Source organism: Brassica napus, chromosome A6 (genome assembly GCF_020379485.1).
Source record: "Brassica napus cultivar Da-Ae chromosome A6, Da-Ae, whole genome shotgun sequence".
Taxonomy (NCBI): Eukaryota; Viridiplantae; Streptophyta; class Magnoliopsida; order Brassicales; family Brassicaceae; genus Brassica; species Brassica napus.
In genome coordinates this window covers 9,435,116-9,448,197 of record NC_063439.1, presented here as the reverse complement: position 1 = coordinate 9,448,197, position 13,082 = coordinate 9,435,116, and the positions used below count along the sequence as shown (strand labels likewise).

Genomic DNA, 13,082 nt, shown 5'->3' with positions numbered 1-13,082 from the left:
AATAAAGTCCAAGGTCCAATAAGTAAGAAAAGGAGTTGTAACTGCCATGATTCGGGGGAAAAAATCGTTTGTCGTACTATTATTTTATTTCCGGCGTTATCTATCGTATTGCTTGGGTTCGCGATTTCAGCAGAAAGCATAGAAGAAAATGAAGACGCAGTTTTAAAAAGATTTGAAATATTCTCATGCAAAATTAGCAATGGATTCATTTCATTACAATCAGAGTTACGACCAATGGAATTCTCCTTACTCTCCTCATCATCCTCCTCCTGCTCCTCTCCTTCTGCCGCTGCTGCCGCCTCCTCGCCAATCTCATCCCGATAGCCCTAATTTCTATGTTCCATCAACTCATAACGGTGGGCAACGTAAGGATTACCACCACTACTCTCATCGCCAATATTTTCCACCCAATCCGACGGTTAATCAGTCGTCTTCGTACTATCCTCAGCATCCGCCACCGTCTCATCAACATCATCCGCTGCCGCTACCGCCGCAACAGCATTAACCATACATCCCTCAGCAAGTTAGCTATGAGTCACAAAGAGCTTCACAACCTTCATCTTCAACTATCCCATTCACTGAATCTCGAGATGTCTCCTCAGTCTCCCTGGGCTGGTTACAAGGATAAACGAGTTGATTCATGGACAGACGCTGGTCCGGGGCGAATGTATACTAGTGGAAGACGATTGGATCCGAGTCCGAGCCATGACTATCAGTATGACTACAGCCGCTCGTCGAGGGATTCATCTGGTGTTAGCATCAACCGTGGTTTAGATGGTAGTTTTAGGTCTAGAGATGAGTTTCGTAATACTGGATATGTGAGAAAAGAATCTAGAATAGAAGGGAGTTATCAAGACCGTGGTCAGTTAAAAACAAAGTCTGATAGGTGCTTTAGGGGTCTAGGTGAATGTAATAGGAATCTAGCTTCACGTGTTGGTTATGGTACTGATTTATATGGTGTTACAGTGAGTCGTGATATGGGTAGGCCTTATGCAAGTCATGAAGGGACTAGAAACCAGAGGTGGAATGAAGGGAAGATTCTCTATCCCCGGAAAAAGGATGACTACTATCATTCCGAGACTGAACAATATTTTGATCGTGGAAGGAGAGAAGAGAGCAGCGAACTGAATCGAACTCCCAGGAAACAAATGCTGAAGAAGAGTGCTCTGCTTAGGCGTGAAACAACAAGAAACCATCAGAAGGGTAGAGAGAATGGTCGGAATCATAGTAACTATAATGGGAAAAGGTTTAACTCGAACTTGTTTAGGGGTAAAGAACATTTGGGTCATTCTGATCGTGGATTGGTGGAGAAGCAAAGGGAGAGAACTCCAGTGGATCTTGATGTTTCATTTGAATTGAATCTTCCGGTAGCTAAGCCCATAGCATCACCTACCGGTGCAGGCATCCACCCAAGCCGGTCTGTGACACCTCGATCTTTTAAAGCTAGAAGAGCATTGGTGCCTGATAAAAGTGAGAACCCTTCTGTAACTGAAGGAAATGGAAAGTTGAGAACACAATTTTCAGATGAGGCATCGGTTTCTGAAGGATCCAGACCATCTAAAAAGCAAAGTATTTCATCTGAAATTGAAAAGAAACCTGGTAATCACTCAACTCAGTCTTCCAGTGGGGTATGAACAATGTCAGCTTTGTTGACGGTGTCGTTAATGATTGCGAAGTTAAAATCACTGATGAAGGTCCTGAAGCTTTAACTCGTGAAGTTATTATTACTGTAGATGCTGCAGAAAAGAACTCTAGTGTTTGTGAGGCTTTGAAAGAGGCCAAGGATGACTCTGATGTTGAACATGATAGCAATATGGGGGTTTGCTCCATTATCGAAGATGTTATTGAGAGGGGCAAAAGTATACTGAACTCTCAAGATGTGCTGAACAGAACTGGTTGTAATGCTGGCGAAGCTCTTCCGCCGAAAGTCATGGAGATGGAAGACATTGTAAAGGAGAGTACCAATAGGTCTCCTACTAAATTACTTTTATCAGTGTCAACAGCGGCTGATCTTTCTGAGTATTCTGAAGCAGTAGTTCGTTTTGCTCGTAAGTCCATGTATAGTGTTGAGTCTCATCATTGTGAAGATGTGGCTATGGATTGTTCACCATCAAGGAATACACCAATGGAGGAGTTAAATACATGATCCGAAGAAAAGGATATTTATTGGCTCATCAGTTGGATCTTTAGATTATGTGGACAAAGTTTTGGAAAAGTCATCTCGAGACGCATCCATCTATTTTAATAAAGAAGACCCTGGCCACCAGGCGACGAAGTTAGATACATGTGGTATTGAAGATGGCAGCAATGGGATCAATAAGAATGTAAATTCATTGTCTCCTGAAAATGACTGTTGTAGGGGTCTAATTTTCTCTGCATCTCTGGAAATTCCTAGTGTTTCAATGGAGCTTGCTAATGCAAATAATAATATTTCAGGGGATCTTGCTAATGCTCACAGTTTTACCATTGGTACATATCCCAGTACCATAGTCGACTCACCTGATATGAATGAAAGTAAAAATTTTACTCATTGTGAAGACACGGCCAACCCATCAGTTGAGAATGGTAGCATAAAAGAATCCATGGAAACTAAACCTCTCAGAAGTGTTGCAGAAATGGCTGATAATCTCGAGAGTGAGAGTGATGAAGGTATACAGACCTGTGTAAAAGGTACTTCTTCATCTCATTCAAAGGTTGATGTGAAGGGATCATTGGTTGTGTTGCCTGTTGAGAGAACTGATGGCTATTCACGTAGTTATGAATCAGATTTAGATATTGCAGTACCATCTGAGGAGGGTATGGAAAGTTTAAGTGCGGAGAGACTTGCGCCTGTTGATAATCTCGAGAGTGAGAGTGATGAAGGTATACAGGCCTGTGTAAAAGGTACTTCTTCATCTCATTCAAAGGTTGATGTGAAGGGATCATTGGTTGTGTTGCCTGTTGAGAGAACTGATGGCTATTCACGTAGTTATGAATCAGATTTAGATATTGCAGTACCATCTGAAGAGGGTATGGAAAGTTTAAGTGCGGAGAGACTTGCGCCTGTTGAAGACCTGGGTTTAACATCTAATCAACCTTCCGAAATTCCTTCCGTAGATAAGTTAAGTGGTTCAAATAATAGAAACTTGAAAACTTGTTTACCAGAGCCAAATGTTTCTCTAAACAAAGATATTACTTATGGTTCAAGCGAGGGGCTTGTTCAGCGAGACGTTAGCCAAAATGCTTTCACTTTTGTGGTAATTTACCTAGCTCGCCTGCATTGGTAATTGAAACAAACCCTGCAGTTGGAATTAATGGCATGTTTGCTAATGAAACTGTTACTAAAGCCGACTCTGGTCCCCACGAAAGGCAACCCTGTTCGCCTGTAGGCAAGTTCTTGCCTGAAGATCAAGGTGGATGTAGATCATCTGGTGCATTTGGTTCTGTCTGGAATTTCGCTGTGAAGAAAAATCTGGAGGTGGATCTTTCAAGGGTTAGTGCTTGCTTAGTATCTGATAATTCTGTTAGTCCATGCCATTTTTCTTTCTTGATGGCAATGAATGAGCAGATGCAAAACAAAACATATGTTCAAACTAACTAAAGTGAATCTCAAATTGGTATCAAGCATGAGAAAAATAATTGTGCTGAGAATGTTGCTATAGATATTCAAGAAGAGAAAACAAACCCGTCCGGTGGAACTTTGAAGTGCAAAACTCTGGGAACTGATATTGTTGCTGTTACTGGGGATTCAGTGTTTTCATGTAATTCTTTATCCAGCTCATCGGGCAGAGCTTCGGGCAGATACTGAGTGAAACGCACGTTGCTGCTAAAGTTGATGAAACTTACAACGTTAAACAAAAATCCAAGCATTATGGTGGTACCAATGAGTACAGAACTCAAGGAGCTGATATTGTTGCTTTTTGTGGGGATTAAGTTCCATTTGATTCTCTATCCAACTCTCCAAATCTGTACAGACCGATACAGAGTGAAACTCATGTTGCTTCTATGGTTGATGACTCTAACAACTATAATGAGAAAGCAAAGCCATCCGGTGGAACCACTAAGTACAGAACTCTGGAAATTGATGTAAATTCTGATGTTGGCGGTCTAGAGAAATACTCACGGAACATTATTAAGAATGATATATTTGATGGTGAAGCATTGTCAGCTGATGGGAAAGTTGTTGGAACTGAAATTCTTGGTAATTCAGGAGTTCATCTGTCATCACGTGCAGATGTTAAATTTGCATTGACACATGTTAACGATCATGTAAAATATGTGCCAGATCGGAATCCCCAAAATAAGACATCTTTGAGCTCTAGGTATGAATTAGAAAAGAAGAAAAATAATTCCAGTTACTTTACTCAGAAAAGTTATCCCCGTTCCTGCCTTTGGTGTCTGACACTAAGAAAAATGCTAACCCTCCCAATAAGCATCACAATTGGCATCGAAAGCCTAGTCATGCTGCCTCTTCTTTTGTTACTGCCTTTGTCGTCTACTTTTTCTACAGAACAGAATTTCCCCATAGTGACTGTCCAATCTTGTAATAGTTATGTACGTAAAGGGAATAACCTTCTTTGAAAACCCTATGGTTCTCCTGGTGTTACCCTTGGACTGCCTTTATCTGCTATCAAGTTAAACCGTATAGAAAACAAAAGCACAGGATCTGCCAGTAAGGTTGCTGTAGGTAACGCATCTTTTTTTGTTAAAGTAGGAGAAATACCCACTTTTGAGAAGCAGTCAAAGCTTCCCTCTGACAGCAGCACCTCCAAAGTATCAAAAGCCATTGATGCTCCTTCAAGAAAATGTGCATTATCTTACAGCATGGATCACCCCACCACTGGTTTACCTGAGTCCATGTTCAAAACTACGCTAGGCGCTAATCGGACGGCTGGTCTGGACCTAGCGAGTTAGCAAAAAATCAGAAATTAACCGAAAATTAAGCAGATATTAGTTTTTGTATTATTTTCAGTTTTTAGGATACGTTTTGTAATAGATTATATAATGTTGGATCCGGAAAGCCATTGATGCTTTTTCAGGAAAATGTGCGTTATCTTACAGCATGAATTACTTCACTACTGGTTTACCTGAGTCCCATGTTCAAAACTACAATGTTGGACAGTTACCATTAATTTCCAGTGGCCTAGTGGTAAGAGTTGTTGAATTTGATCACCAGTCGCCGGGTTCGACGCTATCCAAGCGCATTTTGGGTTCTTTTTTTATTTAATTTTTTTAATTAGCGGCATAGTCGTAATTCTCATTATCTTCCCCAGATTTTTTTTTTAGGGTTTCGACTCTGAAGAGCTATTTCCATGGCGGCCATCGGCTAATTTCATGCAAAACATCAAATTGTTGTGTGATTTCGTATTAGTTGTGTCTCAAATAGATAGATTTGCCATAAAACATCAGTTTTACACGTTCTTCTGTGCTTTTTTTTATGGCGAAAGCTTCTGGAGACTGCCTTCGCTGCTAGATTTCGGATCATCCTCTAATGGCGGCGCCGAGGCCGACGGGGGGACAGGATCTGTTCGATACGTATTTCAGGAGAGCAGATTTGGATGGAGATGGCCGTATCAGTGGAGCTGAGGCTGTCGGTTTCTTCCAAGGCTCCAATTTGCCTAAACCCGTCCTTGCTCAGGTTCTTTCCCCTTATCTGCATCTATTTCGTTTCTTTTGATTGTTATGAAACGGTGGAGAATACTTGTAGTTCCTATAGGTTTTGGATTGGATCTTTGATCTGTGTGATCGTTGGTAGAAGTGTGACGTTATTTTATCAAATTTGTTCTCTTCTGGGTGGTTGAGGGACCTCTCTCTTCATTCTGAAGCTCGTACTCCAGTTTATGTAATTGTAATCTATACTGCTGCTATTAGATAATGCATTGTGGTCTAGTGGATATGTTCATATAGCATTTTTAATGATACAGAAGCAATTTAGATGTATCTACTTGTCTGTGACATGCATATGCATAGAGCTTCGCGTGCAATGAGGGAATACTGCATATTTAAATAATTTCACACGTTTCTGAGCAACTAATCTTTGGATTGTTAATGGTGTAGCTTCTTCTTTTTTCATCCTTGTAGGTATGGTCCTACGCAGATGCAAAAAAGGCTGGTTACCTTGGTCGAGCGGAGTTTTACAATGCTCTAAAGTTGGTGACTGTCGCACAAAGTAGACGGGAATTGACTCCTGAGATTGTCAAGGCTGCAATCTATAGTCCTGCTTCAGCCAATATCCCTGCTCCCAAAATAAATCTTGCTGCAACACCTTCTCCACAGCCCAGGGGACCTGTTGCACAAACTCCGGGGGTTACATCAGTGGCCGCTGGTATGAGAGGACCTCAAATGGGTGGAAACGTAAGCACTAGCAATCAGCAAGTAGTCCCCGGCCAGCAGAACCAATTTACTGGGCCACCTCCATCTCAACCACCGCAAAATTTTCAAAGCCAGGGTATGCCACCTGGAGGGACTATTGCGCCTCGTACCGCAAACCAACCTGTGCCATCTAATTGGATCAGCGGCAGAAGTGTTGGGCCCTCTGGGCAAGTGAATTTACAAATTCCTTCGAGTCAACGTGGATATGGTTTGACAGCACCTAACTCAATTGCCAACAATATACCACAGCCTCATATGACACCTGCAGTAATAAGCTCTACAACAACCAGACCGCAAGTACCAGTGCCTGCATCTGCTCCTTTAGATGCTCCATCCAATCAATTGGTAGCCAAGGAACTGGCTGCATCAGGAAACGGTTTTCCCTCTGACTCAATTTTCGGAGATGTGTTTTCAGTTGCTTCCACGCAGCCAAAACAACATACTACTGGCACTACGTCGACAATGGGCATCTCATCTGTTTCTACTGGAACTGTTGTGGCTCCCGAAGTTGCACAGTCTGTAGCTAGGCAAAGTTCAATCCCACAGCGTGGTTCATTAAACCGTATAGAAAACAAAAGCACAGGATCTGCCAGTAAGGTTGCTGTAGGTGACGATTCTTTTCTTGTTAAAGCAGGAGAAATACCCACTCTTGAGAAGCAGTCAAAGCCTCCCTCTGACAGCAGCACCTCCAAAGTATCAAATGCCATTGATGCTCCTTCAGGAAAATGTGCATTATCTTACAGCATGGATCACCCCACCACTGGTTTACCTGAGTCTATCATGGATTCTGCTACATCTGGAGAAGCTAGTGTTCCGCACTCTGGTGGAGATACATCTAAGACATCTGACATACCAATTCAGACAGATTATGCTTCAAATTGCCAGCAGAAGAAAATTCCTCCTAACTTGGATTCTTCAGATTTGAAGAGAACCGTATATGTCAAGAGGAAGGCAAATCAGTTGGTTGCAGCTTCAGATATTCATAGTAAAAGTAGGAGCCAGTTTTCTACCTCTGATGGCTACTTCAAGCGAAATAAAAATCAGCTAGTTAGGACTTCCGAGAGTCGTGTCAATCACTCACCTGATGATGCATTAGATTCACGAGCATCTGCAACCATGGTGTCGGAAAGATCATCTAGCTCAGCATTCTCCGACGCTGGTATGTAAAGAAATAAATATCTTTTAGCGCTCTTTGAACATCTATCAAGTATCAGATTCCGTTTTCCATATACTTACATATGTTTTTGCGGTTTTGCACCCATAACTAGATGTGAGAAATGAAGTAACTGGTCCTCTCTTTTTTCTTTTTTTTTGTAGCTGTCACGAGACCATATAAGCGGTCAAAATTTTCTCTGGTTTGGACGCAAAATGATCAACAATCAGACTTGCCCTCAAGTCACATGCGCTATCGGAGGATCTTGCCACAACTTGTTCCTTGGAAAAGAGTGACATACTGGAGACGATTAATGAATTCAGTCTCCGCTTTGCGAAATGGTTCTTTCTCCAATATCAGGTATCTACATTCTAATGTACTCAATATTCCTTGAGCTGCGACGCTCTCGTTTTTGTGTTTGCAAACTTGATGACAGGGCGTTCTGATCTTCAGCCAAAAGTTGTCAACGATGAGGAAGAGACATACTGTATACACAAGATCAACTAACGGGTATTCACTTAGAAAATCCAAGGTCTTAAGTATTGGTGGGTCGCATTTAAAATGGTCCAAGTCCATTGAGAGAGACTCGAGAAAAGCTAATGAGGTTAGTTTCTTCACTGAAGTGTCTTTAGCACAATCGAAAAAGTGGTGTATACAACTTTGTTTTTCCTCTGTTTGTACAGGAAGCCACTTTGGCTGTGGCTGCATTTTCAAAGAAAGAAAATGAAAAGCATTCTGGACAAAGTAGTACTAGGAAGACGAGCAGAAACCATCTGGCACGTAAGTTGGTTCACGGTAAAAAAATATGCATGGCCAGTTATTTTGGACGAATTATTCTATAATTTTGGAGGCCTCCTGGTCAGTTTACCTTGGGTTTATTTTCTTGAGCCTCTATTTCAGCAAACCTCAAAGGTTTTTTTCTTATCGACTTCTGTTCTTCAGGGGGGCGCATTTTCAGGTTTGGTTCTCTGCGCTATAAAATGGATCCTTCAAGGCGAACTCTTCAGAGAATATCTGGTAGGATATCCTAAAGTTAAGACTCATAAACGCTTTGTAGATGAGCAGTGATAATATCAAAATAGGATTTAGAGAACAGAACCTCGAGCAGGGACAAAGATCCGTTATCTGGAGCTTCTTATTCTGTAGTATATGAATAATCCGATCATACACACATGTATTATCTCTTATTCACTCCCTCTAGGTGGTTGATGAGTCTCAACCAAGGTTTTGATCGGATTGTGAGAACTCTCTAGGCTTGGAACTGTTAGTTTTTCATTAGTTGCACGAGAGTCTTAACCTAATGTATCTCTCTGCTGAGCTAAGAAATGATTCTTTGTTAGATGTTGATTCACCGTGCTCTGGACCTACTGAAAATGGGAAAGGCGCGAAAAGACCTTTCATCCCAAAGAGATTGGTGATAGGCCATGAAGAGTATGTTATTCTTGATTCAAATATAATATAATTTTACTCATCTTTCTGGAGCCTCAATCTAACATTTGAATCAATTTTGCAGATATGTACGTGTGGGAAATGGTAACCAGCTTGTCAGAGATCCAAAGAAACGAACCCGTGCGTTGGCTAATGAGAAGGTCAGATGGAGCCTGCACAATGTTCGGTTGCGGTTGGCTAAGAAGAAGAAGAAGTACTGCCAGTTCTTCACAAGATTCGGGAAATGCAACAAAGATGACGGGAAATGTCCATATGTTCACGACCCCTCGAAAATTGCAGTTTGCACCAAGTTTTTGAATGGATTGTGTGCGAATGATAATTGCAAATTGACTCACAAGGTCGTCCTACGAAGTCATTGCTGCAGATTTTTTGCTTCACAGAAATCTTTAACTGCTTGACGTATTTCTTCCACAGGTCATTCCAGAAAGGATGCCTGATTGCTCTTATTTTCTGCAAGGTAAGAGTTTCCAATTGTATTAAGATCCCATCGCGGGTACACACAATACTAATACCTACAATGCAGGCCTATGCAACAATGAGGCATGTCCATATAGGCATGTGCATGTCAACCCGAGTGCTGCTATATGTGATGGGTTTTTAAAGGGATACTGTTCAGACGGAAACGAGGTAAGGTTTCAACTTATAATTCATTGCCACGGTTCACATGCATATGCTCGTTTCTTATGCATTACTAGTGATCTTTTAGCGATCCTCCTTCTAATATAATTCTTTGAGGAATTAAATTGCATATTAAGTTGATTAGTACCTCAAGGAGTATAAGGAAAAGAGAGATCCATACATGGGCTTTATGTCACATATTTTACTTATCCCTCTCGTTTCACTCGCAAACACTTGATGAAGTTAAAGATTGCGGATTGTTGTCTCTACATAATGGTAACAGTGTCGGAAGAAGCATTCATACACCTGCCCAGATTTCGAAGCAACTGGATCATGCCCTCAAGGATCGAAATGCAAGCTCCACCACCCCAAGAGCCAAGGCAAAGGAAGAAAGAGGAAAAGACCAAGCGAACCATTAGAGAAAAATGCCCGTGGGCGTTACTTTGGCTCACTTCAGAAACTCTTTTCCGAGTCTGAGCCAATGGTAGTGGATAGACATCCCACTGAGAGTGAAGATTTTGGAAAAGAAGGCTTCGAGTTTATATCCCTAGGGGCTACTGAGGAAGAAGCCGGTGAAAACAATGATCAAGCCACCGAGCAATCTATCTCCAGCGAGAGTGAAGAACCTGCTTCAATATACGAGCTAATCAAACCAGTAGCTTTGATGCGGTAAGAAGAAACAGGTATCAGTTTTTGTTTGGTCGAGTACAAAGGTAAGCTTTCTCTGGTAGAAAGACAAACTACACGGTCTTCTGATACGTTTGTTTGTATTCTTTTAGTTAGTTAGCTTTTGTTCTCTTCTAGATATACTCTTTACTTCATACAGAGAAGAATTGTACATATGTTTTGTAATTGATCCAAAAATTTGAATACATTTGTTTTTTGGTGGTCTCTCCTCTTTTGTTGTTTATATGTTCGCTTGAAACTTCTACTTAAATTTTAATCTCTGAAGTCGAAGTTGCATCCAATAAACAGAGGGAGAGAGAACTCACATTACAGAAACTTGAAACATTCGGCTAGTTTTGAGATAGAACTAATACTACTACACAATGATTCAAGTTAATTTTACACAATAAAAGCAAAGCCTAATCGAGATTATGACATAAAAGTTAAAACAAAGGTCTCGCATGGAACTGGAAGTGGAGTCGGTTTTAATCAGTTGAAGAGCCTCTCTTTCAGAAACATGTGATCTTCAAACATTCATAGTCGAGCCAAGGTTTGAATGCATCATGGCGAGCAACTTTCTGAGATAACAAAAAAACATCCAACAATAAGAGTGATGATCACATACAAAAGCATCTTTTTACTCTTTATAACGATTCAAATAACAGATAAACAGGTCACACATATACCGTTAAATAAAAGATGAAGCCACGCAGCAGGTTCAGAGCTCTATGGCGATTCTCTCCATATAAAGCTTTCTCGAACATCCTTTTGAACTCTGTGAAAACCAAACCATAGCAAAACTCGACATGAAGGTAAAGAACACACAGCAAAATCTTTGAGATCGAAAGCACGCAGAAGTTATCCATATTGATTCAGCACTATCAGTTTATCCATATTGTTTCTAGAAGAAGCAAAGCATAACTTTCCAAGAACATGTGTGATATGGTATATAGCTAACCTGGATACTGATCGAGATATGAAGGTTTCTTTTGATTCGTTGTATAAGTAAAATCCCTTCCATCTAACAGTTCCTTGGATTTGATCAACCATCTACACACCGATGCTTCATGCTCAAGCTCTTTGAACTCTTTTTCACTGTATGGTTGTTTGAGAACATTCATTATCTCCTTCCTAAACCAAGAATTGCATTGGTCACCCTCATCATCGCTCTCTTCCTCCAAATCCTTATTACAGACCAACAAAAGATCATGTCAAAAGATAACATTTAAAAAACGGCAAAAGCTTAGGTGAATGAAGGTAATATACTTACAACCACTTTATAACTCTTTGATGGCACAAACGGAGAATCTTCTTCATCAAGAAACGGACGATCACCAATCTCAATACTGTCGGAATCAGACAGAGACATTACATCTTTCTCACACTTTACTCGTACCTCCTTCTCAGGATTAGTTCTTGAGCTCTTCCACTTGTCCACTAACGATGTGAGATAAGATCTGTAATGCTCATCAGGTACCATTTCGGCTTCCCTAATCTCCTTCTCGCGAGCTTCGACATTGTGCTGCGAGCTTCTCCTCGCATGACTTGTTGCGTCAACACTCTTATCATTCACAGGACTCTCTCTTCTCTTCAACACAAACTCCCTTGTCTTCTTTTTACTTGCTTGGACACGACGAGGAGGCATTGACACAGCAACATTCTTCTTAGTCGCACGACCACCAGTGTTTAGATCTTCTCTGCTCTTACGCTTACCTTTAAACTCGCGTATGTCGTATCCTCCGTTATCTACTCCATACCTAATACACCTCAGTGGATTATCTCTCAGATATGAGTTTCCATCGTCCATGAGACTATCAAACAACTTGAGATACTGATCATCAATTTTGTTGTCGCAATCATCATCATCACTTGCACCAGCATTAGAAGGAAAGGTCATTTGCATGTTGGAGGGATTAGCATCTTCAGACTCTGATGAAACATCAGTATCCATCATACACTCGTTCAATTCACCACAGTGAACATCTTCACCATCGTCACTGTCTAAGTCAATCACAATAGGCTCCTTCTTCACAGGTCTCATCTTAACTGGCAGAGATTAACTATAACTTCATGTCACAGTCCTGTAAAAAAACAAGATGCCAGGGAAAAATATTCAAGATATATAGCTAATGACCACGCAAACTCAAAAGCTATTTGGGACTTCTGCATCTATAAACAGATCACCATAGAGATTCACTTACATTGCCATCTCTAGAAGTCTCTCAACAGTCAAATCAAAGGAGGAGAGAAAGATCTATGTTACTCTAAATTTTAGTGGCTAGAAAAAGCAATTGACTGGTCTCATCGAAGATCTCGTCATGGCTCCCAATGAACTCCAAGTGTCAAAATCAGTGAGGTAGAGGGTCAGTAGATAAAGCGCCAACTCGAGAAGAGAGCGTTTCCGCTTTTGTCGCTTCTCATTATTACACAACCTTATATGTTTTCATTTTGGGCCGAACTAAAGGATAAGGCCCAAATATCTGAATTGGGCTCAGATTCTGGCCTTCATAATCTTTAACTATATTAAACAATTTTCTATCGTAAAATGAAACATTATCGTTGACCCCAAAAAAATAAAATACATTATCTGATTTTAAAAGTATTTTTTTCATTTTATACCGTATGGAATGGTGTGGAATCGGCGATGATACACTATAGTTTTGTTTATATTATACACATGAAAACAATAAAATTGTCGTTTTTTGTTTCTCCAAAAGAAAAATCAATTGGAATGTGTTCGTACGTAATACCACCCGCATCGGGGGTTTATGAGAGAGTCATGGGCTCGGTATCATAGGCCTTATCGATTAAAAAAAATAAATAAATGGGTTTCAACCTGTCAACC

At 40.7% G+C, this 13,082-nt stretch overlaps 2 protein-coding genes across 2 annotated transcripts; one reads left to right on the top strand and one right to left on the bottom strand.

Annotated features, from left to right (window-relative positions):
- The first annotated feature begins 45 nt into the window (after window positions 1-45).
- On the top strand, window positions 46-10,463 carry LOC106350089 (uncharacterized protein At1g21580). The gene is given in 19 exon segments (XM_048782568.1): window positions 46-598; window positions 600-1,626; window positions 1,629-2,155; window positions 2,157-3,225; window positions 3,228-3,778; window positions 3,781-4,360; window positions 4,363-4,462; window positions 4,464-4,613; window positions 5,041-5,060; window positions 6,920-7,510; window positions 7,669-7,864; window positions 7,958-8,108; window positions 8,188-8,284; window positions 8,447-8,521; window positions 8,845-8,935; window positions 9,018-9,291; window positions 9,368-9,410; window positions 9,477-9,580; window positions 9,855-10,463. Coding segments are annotated over 19 exon segments (6,435 nt in total). The 5' UTR covers window positions 46-199; the 3' UTR covers window positions 10,245-10,463.
- Window positions 10,464-10,518: 55 nt separating this feature from the next.
- LOC106347367 lies at window positions 10,519-12,635 on the bottom strand. The gene is made up of 5 exons (XM_013786891.3): window positions 12,439-12,635; window positions 11,508-12,318; window positions 11,196-11,421; window positions 10,924-11,012; window positions 10,519-10,815 (listed from the first exon to the last, which is right to left on the bottom strand). The coding sequence occupies exons 2-5, from the start codon at window positions 12,276-12,278 to the stop codon at window positions 10,747-10,749; spliced, it is 1,155 nt and encodes a 384-aa protein (XP_013642345.2). The 5' UTR covers window positions 12,279-12,318; window positions 12,439-12,635; the 3' UTR covers window positions 10,519-10,746.
- Between the last annotated feature and the right edge of the window lie 447 nt (window positions 12,636-13,082).